General features: G+C 44.7%; 1 protein-coding gene across 2 annotated transcripts in view; it reads left to right on the top strand.

Moving 5' to 3' along the window:
* WWP2 (WW domain containing E3 ubiquitin protein ligase 2) overlaps positions 1-17,651 on the top strand; it is a 145,108-nt gene that overhangs the window by 43,334 nt on the left and 84,123 nt on the right. For both annotated transcript variants that reach the window (XM_068529455.1, XM_068529454.1), the window contains exons 5-6: positions 15,598-15,735; positions 17,555-17,651. In XM_068529455.1, the coding sequence (XP_068385556.1) occupies positions 15,598-15,735; positions 17,555-17,651 (235 nt within the window). The remainder of the gene's footprint in view (positions 1-15,597; positions 15,736-17,554) is intronic.

The following is a 17,651-nucleotide window of genomic DNA, read 5'->3' as shown; positions in this document are numbered from 1 at the left end:
ATAGTCACAGAAGATTTCTGAGAAATTCTCTCTTGCTCCCCAAATTGAAAATAGTATAATTGTATCTCTGGGATGCGCCCCCCCCCACCCCCCATACCACAATCCGCAGATGCTCAAGTCCCTTATATAAAATAGCATAGTATTTGCATATTACCTATGTACATACCCCCGTATACTTTAAATTATCTCTAGATTACCTATAATACCCAATACAATGTAAGTGCTTTGTAAATAGTTGCTGGAGCACAGCAAGTTCAAAATTTGCTTTTGGGAATTTTCTGGAATTTTTTTTTCCTGAATATTTTTGATCCACACTTGGTTGTATCTGAGAATATGGAGCATGTGGATATGTGGCGGGGGAGGCTGACTATTAATATTTTTTCTGATAATAAAAGGAACATATGCTCCTAAAACCGAAAATGTTACTGTTATTTTTCTGATTATTATTGTTGTTTTATGCTTATTGAAAAAAAAGACAAAGAACATTGGGAGTGCTAAGTATGTACCAGGCATTATTCTGAATTCTTGATCTCTATCTATCTATCTATCTATCTATGTCTATATCTATTCTTTCCATTTAATCCTCCTGCATACCTATAATGTAGGTTGTACTGCCATCCCCTTTGATGAGGAAATAGGCAGATGTTATGTAACTCGCCCAAGATCACACAGTAGGTGGTGGCAGAGTTGGGATTTAACCCAGGCCTTTTTGGTCTCAGGGCCTTTGCCTGCACCCTCTGCATATACTGCCTTCCAAAGAAGGAGAAGGTTAAAAATCACTGGAAATTCTTCTTTTTCCCCCCACAAAGCTAGCAAATCTTGTTCTGTTATTATGAACTCCAATGAATGTATGCATTTTTTAAAGGCAGTTTTTTAGAGCAATTTTAGGGTTCACAGCAAAATTGAGAAGGTACATGGAAATTTTTTTATTCAGAGCTAACCCGGTTAATATTTTGTTATATATCAACTCAGCTTTTTGGGGGTATGTCAATCATATATCATATGTCAATCATATATATATATATGTATGTGTGAGTGTCTAACTTTTTCCCCAAACTGGGAACTCACTCTACATATTGCTTTATAACTTGCTTTTTTTCCACCCAGTTTTTCTACCTCAATGAAACTAGATCCTTTTAATGGCTACAGCAGCAGTTTTTTGGTATGAATGCACCATAGTTTAACAGATCTTTTATTGTTGGCCGTTTCTGCGTCTTTACTACTACAAGCAAGACTTTTCAGTAAATTCTTGTAATGATATCTTTGTTCTCCTGTCCTTTTTTTCCCTTAGGGTAGTAAATTCCTAGGCATGCATTGCTGGGTCAAAGGGCAGGCACGCTGCAAGTTTTGTGATATCCGTGGCCTGGGTCTGCTGCAAAGACTGGACCCGTTCACACAACCCACCGTGTGTGTGCACGTGTACTTGTTTCCCTTACCCCCAGTGGCGCTGGGCATTGCCAGTCTTTTAACCTCTGCCAGTCTGTTCGGCTGCGACAGTGATTTCTCTTTGTTATTTTAATTTGCATCTCTTTTCTTTTCTCCTCTCCCTTTCCTTCTTGAGGAACTCCTGGGTAACCTTTTGTCCTTGCTGCCTTGCTGCAAATGCTGTACCAGGTCTCCGGTCACCTCCGTGTGACTCCATCCAGGGTCAGTTCTCAATTCCAACTCACTTGCCTTGCAGACTGGATACAAGGAATCCATCCCTCCTCCTTGACCTACTCTTTTCACTTGGTTTTCAGGACACCACGCCCTGCTGGTGTTCTGTCTATCTTTCCAGTCACTCTTTTCCAGTCTCCTTTGCTGGTTTTCTCCTCGCTGGTCCAGAAGCATTGGGATACCCCAAGTTGGCTTAGTCCTTCATCCACTTGTTAACTTATACCTCTTCCTTTCACGATCTCATCCAGCCTCATGGCTTTAAATTTGGTCCCTTCACCTATGACTTGCACCCTGGGCCTTTCTCCGGGCAACCTGAGACCGTGTTTCTAGATGTCTAATCAGCATCCTCGAATTAACATGTTAAAAGCTGAGCTATCAGCTTTCCATCTCAGGCAACGGAGATGGAGATTTGGTGTTGCTCAGGCTGAAAACCTGGGTGTCCTCCTTGACGCCATTCTTTCTATTACAACCCACACCTGGTCCATCAACATGTCCTGCCCTCATTACCTTCACGATACCTTCGAGGAACTGACTATTTCTCACCCTGACAGCTGCCATCACCCATGTTCACGTCACCACCACTTCTCGACTCAGGAGGCAAAGGCCTCCTAACTGGTCTCCCGGCATCATCTGCCTTTGTCTCCCTACACTTCATTTTTGAGCCCAGCAGCCAGAATGATCCAACCCATAAGTCAAATCACATCACTCCTCCAGTGGTTGCCTTTCTCACTGAAAGTAAAAACTGAAGTCCTTCCCAAACGGCCTAAAAAGCCTTCCCTGATCTTTCTGTCACCTCTCTGTTACCCCATCTCAATCATTCCACCGTCACCAAACCGCCTTCTGCCCACAGGCCTGTGTGCTCTTCCTCCAACCCACGGCTGCTCTTGCCTCAGGGCCTTTGCACCGCCCTGACCTTCTTCCCAAAATATTTCCTCCTTGTGTGTCCTCCTGCCTTTCTCCCTCACCCCCTTCCAGCCCACTCAGATGTCACCTCAGTGAGGGCTTCCCTGATCAATTCAGTGATTGTTTTTTTTTTAATTTTACCAAGGTGTGCAACATCACCGTGAACTTTCCCACCACCTCAGTAAGATCCCTTCTGCTCACTTAGCTCCTGTTCCCACCCCCAGCCCCTGGCAACCACTAAGCTGCTTCCTGTCTCTGTAGATTTGCCTTTTCTGGGCACTTTATACAAATGGAATCATACACGTGGCCCTGACCAAACCACCTTAATTTCAGTTCCTCCCTACACAACATTCCCTATTCCTTTCCCTGCTTTGTTTTCTTTTTAGCAGTATCCCCATATAGTATATATATATTTTGTTTATTTATCTGACTTATTGGCCTCTACAACTAGAATGTGAGCTCCATGGGGGCAGGCACTGTTTGGTTTTTGTTAACTCTTGTACATCTCCTCACTCCTGTGCCCAGAACACAAAGAAGATACTAATAATATAATATAATATAATATAATATAATATAATATAATATATAACATAACATAATATATTATACAATGTAATGTAATAATATGATATTAGTATATATATGATATACATATTTAATTCGATTAGTGAGGATGAACATCTTTTTATGTGACTGTGGTTTTTGTGGCCAGTGTCGTGGCTGACCGCTGAGGCAGAGGTAGGACCAGGGTAGTGCTGGGTGCCCTCTCTGGGGAGGCATCAGGCAGAATCCGTCCCCAGCCTCCAAATGCAAGCCTTTGTTTCATTTTACCTCCATCCAGTTGCAGTTGTATCAGTGACTACTGTTTCCTTGATTGGCACCAGATGCCAGGCATTGGGATTTAAAACCATCTTTAATAGTCTCTGAAAAGCTCCCTGTGTGTTGCTTTCCATCATTGTGCACCTCAGGCAGATACGGCCAAGCCAGAACCTCAAGGAATTTCTGAAGAAGCCAACAGCCACCCCCTCCCCCGACCCCAGACCCCCAGCTTCTCAAAGTTACAGCTGGTCCCAGCTCGCGGCTTTGGTGTCAGTGGAGAGCTGGTCGAAAGAAAAGGTCCTTTTAGCCAGCAGTCTCGAAAGTAAACACACAGGCCCCTGCAACGCAGGGTAAAACAGACCTGCTCTCTGTGTCACCGGCTGAGAGGCTGCCTTGTGAAACCTCACTTGAAAAAAGAAGAAAAGCTTTCTGTCAGGAAAGCCATCCCCTGTACGTGGCTGCCTCAGTGTGGCCTGGGGTTTAAGGCCGCCTCCAGAGTGTTCTGTAAACTTACTGGCTTTGGAGGGCCGTCAGCCTCGTGGGAATGCCTATTTGAACAAAGAGTGATTCCACCCCTCAAAACACGAACGCCGGCTGAGGCTGTCCCCCTTTTTCTTTTTCTAATGGTATATTGAAAACTTTTGCATTTTAATCCATAGTATTTGATCCGACAGTTTTCCCCTCTTTTCTTTCTTTCTTTCTTTTTTTTTTTTTTTCTTTTTAGACTTATGAATTTGTCAGTGTTGGATCAGGGTTTTGTGTGACAGGAAATTTCCTTCTTTTCTGTCGGGCATTTTCTTAGGGTTGTGAGAGGGGCCTGCGGCGGGGTCGGGGGTGGGGGCAGGGTGGGTGTGAAGTTTATTTACCAGCATTTGCACAGTAAATCCCTTTGAGCACTGGGCTAGATGCCGGAGATGCAGCCGTGAACTAAGGCAGACAGTCTCGGAATTTAGGATCTAGAGAGGAAAGCGGACGGACGTTGGACAGATAACTGGTGCAGACTGTTCCAGTTGTGACAGATACGATGGAGGAAAGTGCAGGGTGCTCTGGGAGTATATCATTCAGGACTTAACCTAGACTGGGGTCAGGGGGTGTCAAGGAAGGCTTCCCTGAGGAAGTGACACCAGAACTGCAGAAGGATGACAAGCGATTGTCCAGGCCAACAAGGAGAAAAGCATTCCAGGCTGAAGGAAGCTTGGAGGCAGGAAAAAGCTTAGTTCAGTCAAGTTACACAGAGAAGGCCCCCGGGGCCGGCCGGGCCTGGGCAGACAGCTGCTCAAGATTATGACCAAAAACGGCAGGGAGGAGGCGCCCAAGCAGCGCTGTCCAGTAGAAATGTGATGTGAGCCACAGACACAATTTAAAGTTTTCTAGTAGCCACATTAGAGAAAGTAAAAACAGAAATAAACGGGAAATTCATTTTAGTGATCTATTTTCTTTAGTCCAATATATACCAAATGTTATCATTTTAACATATGAGATCTGGTGTGTCATTTACAGTCCCAGCACATCTCAGTCTGGAGATAGGAAAATGAGACTGTTGCCTGGATATGAGCAGTTTCCTTCCGCTTGCCAGAAAAAGAACCAACCCTGAAGCATTGCATGTGATGACGGGGCCTCTTCCTTGTGCCAGTTCCCTGAGACTGGCTCCCGCCTGCCTGCCCGTCCAGTCTCCCAGGTTCTTCAGGGGAGACACCGCGGCTGCTGGGGTCATACGAAGATCAGACCTCATTTTAGCTCATCGGAGTACATGATTTCCTCTTTTCCTTCGGTCTTCTGGGATTCTAGGAGCATTTTTCTTAGAGCAGGAGACCTACTCTTGTAGGAGAGTGGTGAGTTGGGAGGGAAAGCGATCCTGGATCAGAGTAAGAGTGCCACAGTTACACGCGTGGTGCGGTCAGTGCCACGGTCAGGTACAGAGCGGAGATTTTCACCTTGGCGTCAGGCCCGGCCTGGGGGATGCTGTTTATTATGTACAGGACAGCAAGGCACACAGTTCTCAGAATATGATGTCTGTGTCTTCCCTCCCTCCCGCTGTTAATTAACTGATTCATGTTTATTTCCACGTGTATTACATGAATTCATTCTTTTGGAGCCGGGGACATTGTGGTAAAGGCTGAATTCCCTTAGAACGTGCTGCTCCCTCAATCCTAAAACCCTCCTCAACAGATAGATTGCTTCTGTATATATTTTTAAAGATTCTTAGGATACTTTACAAGTCAAAGGGCACAACTTGTGGGCCCAGGGTGAATTCACTTTTGCAGGTGTAGTTTATACGTGTGTTTTTGTGCTGGTGTTTGCAAGTCTGATGACTTCATACAAAGTTGACGACAGTGACCTATGTCATGGGGAAACGGTTTGGAATGTGTGTGCTTACATCATATTTTGAATCTCTTTTTTTTTTTTTTTCATATTTTGAATTTCTGCTTGAATTTTTTATAATAAGCATGTTTAAAAAATTGTAAGTTAATGTTATTTATTGTGGAGCAAATATTATATAGCATAAATGGGGAAATTTTTAAACTTTTTATTATAGAAAGTTTCAAAGGTAGATAAAAGTAGAGAGAATCATATAATGACTGAATCATCCTGTATCCATTACCCACTTTGAACAATGAGGACCACGTGTCCAGTTGTCTTTCATCTCTAGCCCCCACTTTTTGGGGATGTATTTGAAAGCAAATCTTAGGTATCATGTCATTTCATTTGTAAACACTTCTGTATACATGTGTAACTGATATTGGAAATTGAGAAAAAATACATATTCACTGTGCAGATAATGGAAATTTAAAAAGTGAAACCTTTATTTCATAATCTGACTCTTCAAACACAACTTATTTTCTCTGCTTCATTTATTTCTTTGCCCCTTTACATACTTATTTTTACAGGGTTTTAATAATAGGGTGCTTTTTATAACTTCATGTTCTTGTTTTTTTTAGAATTAACATTGTAGTGTAAATGATATTCCACGTTGTTCACTCTTCGTAATCATTAATCCAAATCTTAATTGTGGCATAATATTTCACTCATTTGAAATTTGTAATTTTTCAAAAGCCATTTTTTAAAAGGGGGACTTTTTTGTTATTGTGAAGTGATTACCACAATAAGTTTAGTTAACCTTCATCATCTCAGATAAATACAAAAAGAATAAAGGAAAAAAAATGGTTTTTTTTGTTGTGATGAGAACTTTTAGGATTTCCTGTCTTTGCATCTTTCCAGTAGATCATACAGCAGTGTTAACTGTAGTCACCACGCTGTCCATCACATCCTTGGTCCTTATTTATCTTACAACTGGAAGTTTGTGCTTTTTGACTGCCTTCATCCAATTCCTCCACTCTGCTGATTTGTTTAAAAGCAGAACCTTAACCATGAAAGCACTCTTCTAGCTGGGCTCCTGGATTTCGCTATTCCGAGACCGTTGAAAAGGAGGTTTGTTCGTTGAAAGCCTTTCTCTGCTGTGTTTACAAACATGTTCTCAGTTCTGTGCAAGGGGGAGAGGTGGTATAGTCACCGAGGTTCCCTGAGGGCGCAGAGAATGGATAAGCTGCTCAGATGGGCCTAGTCTAGGAATCCTCTGAATTTATGGGTGATGAGGACCACCCCTGCCTTGGGATAGAGGAGCTCTAATGACAAGGCCGCAGTAATTAATGTGAACTGACAGTTTATCCTAAAGATGCAACTTTCCCAGATCTGTATTTACTTCCTCTAAATCACTTTACAAATAGGCTATAGCTTTACAGACAGTGAGATTCACCAAGACAGATGAGGCTTTTTTTCGTTTCCTATGTGAAGGGGACCCTCACTTGATTCAAGAGGGACTCTTTGTCTATAATGTACCTTATTAGATAGATGACTCAGGTGAATAGCCAGTTCTGAAGTGTCTATGTCAGTGCATTTTTTTTTTTTTTTTTTTTGTAAATGAAGAAAAGCATGTGTAGCTGCAGGGGTTTGGACTGTAGAACACTGGGACCCTGAATCAAGAGAAATAAGGACGATCATGACTGATGAATCTGTCATGTACTGACACGAGGATGCATGTGCCTAATCTTTCCTCCATCATTCTTGTGGGTGGAGGCAAGCCGTCCCTCTTCCTCCCATGTGAAGGGCAGACTCTCCATCCATGCTTTGGAGCCCACCCTTTCCTGCCTTCTCAGGACTCCTTTCTGACTTTCCTCCTGCCTCTCTGACTGGTCTTCTTCCCCAACCTGCTTCACCCCGCAACGTGCTAGCTCTTTGCTTCAAGCTTCAGATCACAGTTGAGCTTTCAGTTCCTCAGGAAACTTTTCCTGATGCCCTGACCAGGCCAAATGTCCAGCACTGATGGGACCGTAAGGTCTCTTGCATGAAATCTGTTTCACAGTTGCAACTTCACATTTCTTTGTGACATTATTTAGTTACTTCTGTTTCTCCCACTGACTTGTGGGGTTCCTAAAAGCAGAGACTATGTCTATTTTCCTTCTTCATTATAACCCATCTTCTAGCACAGTGTCAGGCACATAAGGGATGCCCGGAAAATGCTTCTTGAATGAATGCACAAGAAAAAAAGGAGAAAAATAAAAGTTTACAAACTGGCTTTGTAAAATGAAGCTCTTTTCATTTTTAGAGGAGTTAATGCAACCCTCAGTCAAACAAGACTTTAAACTTTTATTTATTTATTTATTTTTGGCTGTGTTGGGTCTTTGTTGCTGCACGTGAGCTTTCTCTAGTTGTGGCGAGCGGGGGCTACTCTTCGTTGTGGTGTGCGGCTTCTCATTGCGGTGGCTTCTCCTGTTGCGGAGCACGGGCTCTAGGCGCGCGGGCTTCAGTAGTTGCAGTGCCCGGGCTCAGTAGTAGTGGCACGCGGGCTCTAGAGCATAGACTCAGTAGTTGTGGCGCATGGGCTTAGTTGCTCCGCGGCATGTGGGATCTTCCCGGACCAGGGCTTGAACCCGTGTCCCCTGCTTTGGCAGGCAGATTCTTAACCACTGCACCACCAGGGAAGCCCCAGCCAAGACTTTAATTTGGAGTTGATTCCCAGCAGCAGCCTACAGAAGAAGCTTCAAGGCCAAGGTAGACGCTTCCTTACACCATGTGTTCTGGGAAGACTCTGCCAAGGCTTGAGTGATGGGGGCCGAGGGAAGGTGGGTGAAGCAGAGTCAACCTTGGTACCCCAACAAGAATTCCAGTGTCTACAACCTGCTTCTAGCTTGGTAGAAGAGGCTTTCTCTTGTTAGGCTCTGGCTAAGGTTGGAAGCCAAAGAGACATCGTAACAGTAAATCCTGGAAGCCTGTGGCTTTCTTTACTGCGAAGGGAACGTGAAAGAGTGTTCTCTTTAAACCTGGGGTAGCCTCCAGCCTGTGTGTGTCTGCGTTAACGGGGAGCCGGGGAAGGGAAAGGAGACTGTTTACTCTCTGCCCTTCTGGAATTTCCTCCGGTTCTGTTCCTCTGTGCACCAGTGTTTCACAGCTACGTGTAGAATGAACACTGACCTGTTAATGAATGCCCTGTTTATTTTCACTTTCTTTTGATGGGCCTATGGGATTGAGGGCAGAAGGAGGCCGGAAGAAGGAGGTTTGTTTGTTCCACTGAACAGCTCTGTTAAGGCCAAATCAATCACATCTTCCTCGGGCTTCTGAGACTTTTGGCCCGAGAGCACTTGGTCTCCCTTAAAAGTATCCTACTTTGTGTCCTGTTTTGTTTTTCTCAAATTTCCAGGTAAATCCTTACATTTGTATTCTGAGTTAGGAAGAAAATTTTTTTTTCTCTTAAAAGATATAAGCGTATACATGCACATACATTTTGGTGGTGTGAGAGCAGGGAAGGACAGTGATGACAGAAGATTCTAAAGCAGAAAGTTCCTTCATACACTGCATTGAAACTGTCCAGGCAGGGCTTCTGGACTTAACTGAATTGCATTATAGGGGCACAGTTTGGCAGTTCTGGTTTATGTAGTTTTTTTCTTCTGTCGGAATGAGGAAGGCAGCTTCCATGCCCTATTTATCTATACTTATTGGTACCATATGCAAACAACATATTAAAAAGTCCATGTCAGGAAAGGGAAAAAGTAAGTCTTAGAAAAATATTAGTCATCCCTGTTGCACGTAACAACTCTTCCCAGTAGGAAATTATTAACTGAAGCCGCTTGCAAATCTGAGGCTTTGAAGTAAGGGAAAATAACCGTCGGAGCTACTCCCTAAGCAGCTTGATTGTATATTTTCTACCTTTTCATATTTCAAAATGTGTATGTAACATTCAATTTGTGTAAGTTTTTTAGTTTGCAAACAAGAACACTGCTTGTTCTTTAGGTATGCTGGCTTGAAAAAGAAAAGCTATTATGGAAAATGTCAAAATACACAAAAGTAGAAAGAATAGTCCATGAACCCCTATGTGCCCATCACTCAGATCCACAGCGGGCTACAGGTGGCCATTCCCACCCCACCCTCCACGGGGTTATTTTCACATAAATCTCAGACACGTTTCATTTACAAATATTTCAGGATAGATCTCTTAAAGATAAGGGCTCTTAAAAAAAAAAAAAGATAAGGGCTCTTAAAAACCATAACCATGATACCAGCTTCATACCTGAGAAGCTTAATGGTAATTATTTTATCTCATCAAATATTCAGAGAGTTTTTAATGTTTCCCCAGCTGTCTTCAAAATTATTTCCCCCCCACCATTGGTTTGTTTGAATCAGGATCCAAAGAGGATTGATAAGTCTCTTAAGTCCCTCCCCCTCCCCCCGCAACCAGGGGTGGAACCCGGGCCCTTGGCGGTGAAAGCTTGGAGTCCTAACCACTGGACTGCCAGGGAATTTCTTCTTAAGTCTCTTTTAACCAATATGTTCTCCTTCCTCTTTTTATCCCTTACAATTCATTGTTGAAGAAACTGGACAGTTTGTCCTGTAGTTTCCCACATATTGGGTTTTGCTGTTTGTGTCCCTGAAATGTGTTTTAACATGTTCCTCTGTCCCTCTGTGTTTCTTGTAATCTCATACCTGTTGAGATCTAGATCTAGAGACTTGATCTGATCCAGGTTCTTATTTTTTTCTTTTTAATGAGGTGGTGCGTATTTCCACCAGGAAGCACGCTATGTCTTCTTGTCTCTTCTGGTGTGCCGGCTTTTAAAGGGATCTCCTGGCACAGTCCTTGAGGATTTTCCTAATTCTTTTCCCCTAGCTTCTAATCTCCAACCCTACTGGCTGTATGTTGACCTCCATAAAGTAGCGTAACAAGGTATTGGTAACCAGTGGGTACTTAGAAGAGAAGAAGGACATTTGCTGAAGTTAGCATGAGCTCAGGACTTTGGCTTTTTCGGAGGAACTAAAGTCTCTTGCCATCGGAATATTTTCATTATATATGTTCCACTTGGTCATAATTGAATCTGACTTCCCCCAGCCATGCTCTACGTTTGTGCTTTTTGCAGCCCCTGCCTATGATTTGCCCAAAGCTTTGATTCCAAGAGCCTGGTGGGCCTGTGGGGACTGACCAGTGTGCTCGGTGGGGAGCCATGGGGCTTTCCTAACACGTGCTGGAAAGGGGGAAAAGGGCGAGTCTCCCTTCTGCTACCCTGCTCCCGGATGACACTGCCATCGCCTGGCCCAAGCCACCAGCTGCTCCCGCCTGGAATACTGCAGTGACTTCCTCCCTGGTCTTGTCTGCTTCATCTCTTGCTCCTCCTGCAGCTGGAGTGACTGTGCTGCAACAGAAGTCACGTCCCTTCCTTGCTCACGAGCCTCCAGTGGCTCCCAGTCTCCCGCCGAGTAAACGCCAGCGACCATGCCAGCGCTCCAAGTCCTTCCTTGTGAGCTTCCAGTTTCCTACCACCCTCATCTCCTGATCCTCTCTTTCCTCATCCACTCCAACCACACTGACCTCCCTGCCATTCCTCAGATCTGCCAGGCGTACCCCCATCTGGGGCCTCTGTGTCTTATTCTCTCTCTGCCTGGAGTATCCTTCCTCCAGATACTTACGTGGCTCCCCTGCCTCATCCTTCTCTAAGTCTTTGCTCCGTTGTCACTTTCCTGGTGAGACTTTCTCATCACCCCAGACCCTCCTCCCACCTCTAGCATTCTTCATCTCTTCCCCTCCTTTCATTTTTTTTTCTACTGCATTTGCCACTAACAGATTATGCAATTTACTTGAAAAACAAAAAACACTGCCTAGTGTCTGTTTGCCCCATCTAGAATATAAACACCCAGGGGCACAGCTTTTTGTCTGTTCTGTGCCTGTTGAATCTCACTGACCAGAAGAGTCTGTGCTCGCTACGCACGTGTGGACTGCATGATTACAGATGGGGCAGGGCCGGATGAGGTGGAGGGAGGTTGGTGAGCCTCATACGCTCAACCTGGTTCTAGTTCTGGAACTTGACTTACTACACCTATGTTTTCATCAGCTTCTTGATTTTTGAGCAGTGCCTGAAAAGGCGGGGGAAGACCTGGTGCAAGAGAAAGGCCCTTTGTAGAGTTGATGGCGTTGCTGCAGTGAAACCCGAGGGCCCCAGAGGAGAGGTGGCTAATGCTGCTATTTATAGCTCAGATTCCAGTATATGTTTTCCAGCCACACTTGCTCCTTTCAGCCTCCCCTGTATGCTCAAGTCTGTCACTCAATTAGCTAATGGTTTCTTTAGTCCCATTATGCACTGTAGTGCTCCCCTGGCTCAGGTGTGTTCTTTTTGTTTTTGTTTTTTAAGAGAATAATAGAGTGTTCTATTCTCAGAGGTTTAATCCTTTAATAGCCTTGCCAATTAAAAAAAAAAAAACAACCCTCTCCCAATGTTTTATCATGCAATTTTCCAACATACAAAAGAGTCGAAAGAATAACACAATGAATCCCCAAATGCCCTTCACCGAGAGCCAACACTTCTTAAGATTTTGCTGCATTTGTTTTACCTGTATGTGTGAGCCTGTGGGTGTGTGTGTGTGTTTCTTCCTGAACCATTTGAAGGTAAACTGCAGACATCATGACACGTCACTCCTGAAAACTTCAGCCTATTCTCCTACAAAACAGTTTGAGAATAAGTGCAGGTATCATTATAATATACTCTTGGATCTCCCGAGAATGAGACCATTCCTAAATACAGCCACAGTACCATTACTGAACCTAAGAAAATCAACAGTAATTTCAGACATCATTCACTATCCAGTCTGGATGCAAATTTCTCCAATCGTCCCAAGAATGTATTTTTCAAACCAAGGTTTCGTCAAAATTCACGCAAGGCATTTGGTACTTATGTTCCTTTAAATCTAAAAGAGTCTTCTTCCTGCCTGCCCCCGCTCCCCTTTTAAATTTATTTAATGACATTAACTTTTCGAGGAGTCTGTGATGGTTACCGTACGGATGTCCCATATTCTGGGTTGGTCTGATTGCTTCCTTGTGGTATCACTGAATTTATTCCTCTATCCCCTTATTTCATGTAAACTGGGAAGGAGGTTTAGAGGCTTGATTGGATTCAGGTTAAATGCTTTTGCAAGAAGACTTTAAAAGTGATGTTGTGTACTTCATCCTGTGTCATGTCAGGAAGCATGTGGGTGTTGGGTTGTCTTGTTCTTAGTGATGCTGACTTCGATCACTTGGTTACGATCGAAGTGATGCATAGAGGTCTCTCTGAACTGTTTCTCTTTTAAGTAAATAGAACAGTAGAGGGTTATGTTCTCAAAAGCTTAGTTTAAAGAAAAAAAAAAAAAACCTCCCCCGTCACTGGCTCTTTTCGAAGGTCAGATGTGTCTCCAAGAGTTGCCAGGTAACTTCCAAGCCTATATGTATATAATGACTCTGCTGGACATGATGAGCAGGTAAACCAGACAGAAGAGCTGAGCTGGAGCTTTGAGTTGAGACCATGGAGAGGAAAATGTGGGCTCTGCCCCTGGCTTTGTTGGAGGACCATGGCGGCGTGGCTGTTAGGAGTTTGAAATTAGCAGCGAGAGGCCTTGGGCTCTTCCAGCTTCCTGTTGAACATTATCATTCTTCCAGAAAGGAGGGGAAAGGTACCCACACTCCCTTTGTAAAGTGATGGGCTCTGAGATATCAAGAAGGGAATTAAGGAGCCCTTCTAGAATTCTCATGCCGGCATGTTCCTGAGAGTGGTGTACCGGACACCTTTAGGAAGTGTCCTAGGTACAAAACGAGAGGACCATACGTCCTTGTGATAGGTATGTGGGTGATCTTGGAAGATTTTTGCTGACCTTGGAGTTTGTTGTCGAAAGCTGAAAAAGGCTTGGAAAGGTCAGGAGAAGAGCAAGTATACAATGAACAAATTAGATTGAGAGAAATCAGGATTTTTCAGCCTAAAAACAGGAGAGTCAACAGGGAGATAATAAAAATGACAGTTTATTGGGAACTTATCAGGTGCTGTTTAATTCATTACATGTGTTCCCTGAACAGTGTGTTCTTACTGCTCCTGTTTTGCAAGGTGGAGAGACCAGTGCTCAAGTTAAGTAATTTGTGTAGTACTGCATAGTACTAGATAGAACTGAGATTTGAATGCAGTCTGTCTGACTGGTACCCGCCTTCGACCTCTGTGCTTTCCTGCCTGCTAGGGACTTATACCCTGGATCTCGGTATGATAGAGTAGGGAGGGGAGGTGCTCCTTGACTTTAGAAAAATAAATAAATAAGCATTTATTACCTCATAGTTTTGGTGAGTCAGGTTTTGGGAGCGGCTTAGCTGGGCAGTCTGGCCTGGGATCTTCCACGAGGTTGCACTCGATACATTGGCTGGGCCGCAATCATCTGAGAGCTAGACCAGGGCTGGAGGATCCATTTCCAAGGTGGCTCATCTGCATGGCGGGCATGTGGTGCTGGTTGAAAGGCCTCAGTTCTTTCCCTCTCTTGGACTTCTGAAGGAGCTAGTTTTCAGATTACAAGTGTTCTTTTATAGAAATACTTGGAACTCACCAAGCCCCTTAGTAAAACTGACTGAAAGCAGACTCAAAAGGATTTGGAGAGATCCATCACACGGAAGAAAGGTTAAGGGGAGGGAGAGATGCTTCAAGAGCTTGAAAACCTGAGGGAAAACTGGTTTCTACCTTATTATAGTAGATCCTTGAATTGATCGAGACTTTTTTTTTTTGCTAGGTTCTTAAAGGGCTGTGTCTGTTTCTTGGAGAGATGCAGGGCAGACTTCTTTGGTGAGGGGAGGTTGTCTCATGGAGGTAGTTATTTATACATACCCTGCCTTGTTCTAGAAAACCAGCTTATAATAATACAGTAGCAACTAAGAGAGAAAATGAAGTGGCGGTTTGATGGATAGTGTGGGTGGGGAAGGAGGTTGGAATATGTGGCACTTTCCTGGTTTGGCTTTGTAAGATGTGGGGTGGCGTGGAAGGGCTGCATACTCTTTGGAAATCCTCATAAACGCTGCTCTTTCTTGATAATTATTGAACGGCTCTGAACTGGAGGCTATGGGTCCTCAGCAGTAACTGGATGGAGGCCATTCGGTGCGGCAGGCTTGGTGGGTGGGGTCAGGGGTGTGGGTGCAGCAGTTTCCAGCCCGCCTAGGGTTTGGTGCTTCTGCCTCGTGCCAGTTAGTTCTGTTTCTTGTTCGCCCACAGGGCTGAATTTGCCTAGTGTTCCAGGGGCTGGGTGACTCTGAGCTGCCTTCTCACCTCACTGATGGAGCCAGGTGTTGACTAGTCTCTCCTTGTGGGACTTAACCAGCACCGTGTAACTATGGGGCTGACTTGCTTGTACTGAACTTTTGTTGTTTTAAACTTTTTTCCGCTTTATTTCAAAGTGAAACATTTTCCGGATTGAAAATTAAAAAACACTTTTTAGCCCAAATAATAAGTCCCTGAAATCCTTTATCTAGAGATGACTCCTAACGTTTCCTTAGGGTCTCCTGACCTGTTTCGATTCTTTTTGCCACCCCTCTTCCTATGGGTGGGGGGGATGCTATTTGTAAATGCTTTCTTCCTCTGTATGCCATCAATATCTCTTATTCTTTTCTTACAGTCCTGCAGGTATAAGCAAACAAATAAATAAAGTAGAAATTACCTAGTGAACCTAACGATATAAAATGTTTAGAAAAAAATGAGCACAGCCTTCCCCACCAGCCTGATACAGCGGTGACAATTAGGCATATTCCTTCCCGTTCCTTTTTCCGTGCCACAAGACAAGTTTGAAGATGTAGAAAAAAGTTGCCAGGGAAGCCAGAGTCGGTGAAGTGGGAGCTTATAACTTACAGAATCTGAACTCGGTGTGCATTTGCTTTTGTCCATCCATGTTGCTTTTTGTGTCCAACAGTGGAGAACACACAGCTGACCCTGAACCTGCAGACAGAGAACAAAGGCGGTGTTGTCTCGGGTGGTGAGCTGACAATTTTCCTGGACGGGCCGACTGTTGATCTGGGAAGCGTGCCTAATGGCAGCGCCGTGACGGATGGTGAGTGCCGCCCTGCTCCCCAGGGCTGTGCCTGGATGGGGCAGGGCGGGGCAGGGCGGGGCAGAGGAGGTGCCCAGATCTTGGTTCTCTACCAGGTACCTGGGTTTGGGTACTGCACAGCCAGCCCTGACTCTTCTTAGCATTGTGGATCACAATCAGGACATGAGTTTTCAAAGACTGTTTTCTGTTAAAGGACCAAAATAAATACCAAGCCTTTGTAAGCGTGTTGTTGTTTTGGTTCTAGAGCAGAGAAACACATGTTTTCATCCCACACGGACTTTGTAAAATAAAACATCTTTATTAAATGTTACTTGGGCCCGTTTTTCTTCTTCCCAATCCAGTTAAATTTCCTGGAGAGCTTGAGAGTGTCTTTTATGAGACGGTCTTGGTTGGAAAAGGGGAACTGTGTGTCTCAGAGATTCACACTAGCTGAATACAGGCAAGAAGCGGGGAAATTGGAGAGTGTCTCCTGCTCTGTCCTGAATGTGGGCGGTTTGTTTCTTTTCATGTAGTTTGAAATTAGTCACTTTTGGATCTAGCAGGAAATTACTTCATGAAGTCTGAGGTCCAAAACGGGTTGGCTTTCTCCATAATTTTTCTTGTTAAGCGTGATGTAACTATGGCACCTTCCAGGCCCCAAGCAGTCTTTCTGTAGCTTCAGTGGGTGGGGTTTGAATTCTATCTGAAGGGCATTTGAGTGGAGTCTCAGTGATTGAATGGGCCTTGACTTCTGAGAATCCTCCCTCAACTGGCCTGCATGGTGCTTGGGGTACTTTTGGTGCATCTAGAAAAACCTGCATCATTCACTCATTCAGCACATACATCCACAGTTGAGCACCTGGTATGTACTAGCTCTTGAACCGGGTGCTAGCCAGACGGCAGGGGCAAAATTCACACGGTCTCTACTCCCTAGAGCTTGTGATCTACTTGGCAGGGGCAGGGGATGTTAGATATCAAATGAGTAAACGCAGAAATAATTATATAACTGTAACTGTGAACAAATCTATGAAGGAAGAGTACTGGGTGGTATGAGATTCCTTTACTTGAGGGTGAATCTCATCTAAATTGGGGGGCCAGGGAAGGTTTCCCTGAGGAAACTGAGTCCTGCTGGAGTATGAGGAGGTTGGACAGGCCAGGGCGAGGGGGTGTGGGGTATAGGGGTGGCTGAGTAAGAGGTGGAGGGGTCTCACATGCAAAGGCTCTGAGGTGGGAGCGAGCGTGGCCTGCAGTGGGTACAGAGGCAGCCAGGGCAGCTGAATCGTGGGGAGCGAGAAGGAGAGGGCTGGGAGGTGAGGCCAGTCAGATCACACAGCCTCGAAGACCTTGGTAAGGATTGTGAACCTCAACCTAAGAAGTAGAAAGCTGTCGAGGGGTTTTTAATCAGGAGAGTATCATGATTTGATTTGGATCGAATCTGATTTGGCTTTTTAAAAGCCCTCTGTTTGCTGCGATGTGGAGAGATGCCCCAATTCCTTGCCTCCACTTTGCAGGGCCAGCATCTATCCTCTGTCTCACGGGGTGTGGTTCATTTAACATATAAGGCAACACGCTTGTAAGTGCCTTAGACATTCTTGAAGGTCTTGGGGAAGAAGAGCTGTTTCCCAGGTTTGAGCCCCTCTGTTCCGCAGCCCCGATCAGACCTCACCCAGCCGTCCCTGTCCTTGTCATGCTGGAGGCTGCAGCTTGCTGGACCGTTGGTGTCCCCCTGGGGTGGGTAACGGTAAAACATGCAGTTAGCGCTGTTCCTGTACCCACATCTCAGACAGAGGTGCGAGCTTCTCAACGTGTCTGTCTTTTTTGTGATGGATCCCTTTTCCAGGTTCACAGCCACCTTCGAGAGAATCCAGCGGGACGGCTGTCACTCCAGAGAGCCGGCACCAGCCCCCCAGCACAAACTGCTTTGGTGGGAGATCCCG

The sequence above is a fragment of the Eschrichtius robustus genome, chromosome 19 (assembly GCF_028021215.1).
Source record: "Eschrichtius robustus isolate mEscRob2 chromosome 19, mEscRob2.pri, whole genome shotgun sequence".
In the NCBI taxonomy this organism is placed as follows: Eukaryota; Metazoa; Chordata; class Mammalia; order Artiodactyla; family Eschrichtiidae; genus Eschrichtius; species Eschrichtius robustus.
Note: the sequence above shows the minus strand (reverse complement) of the source record. Positions and strands in the feature narration are given on the sequence as shown.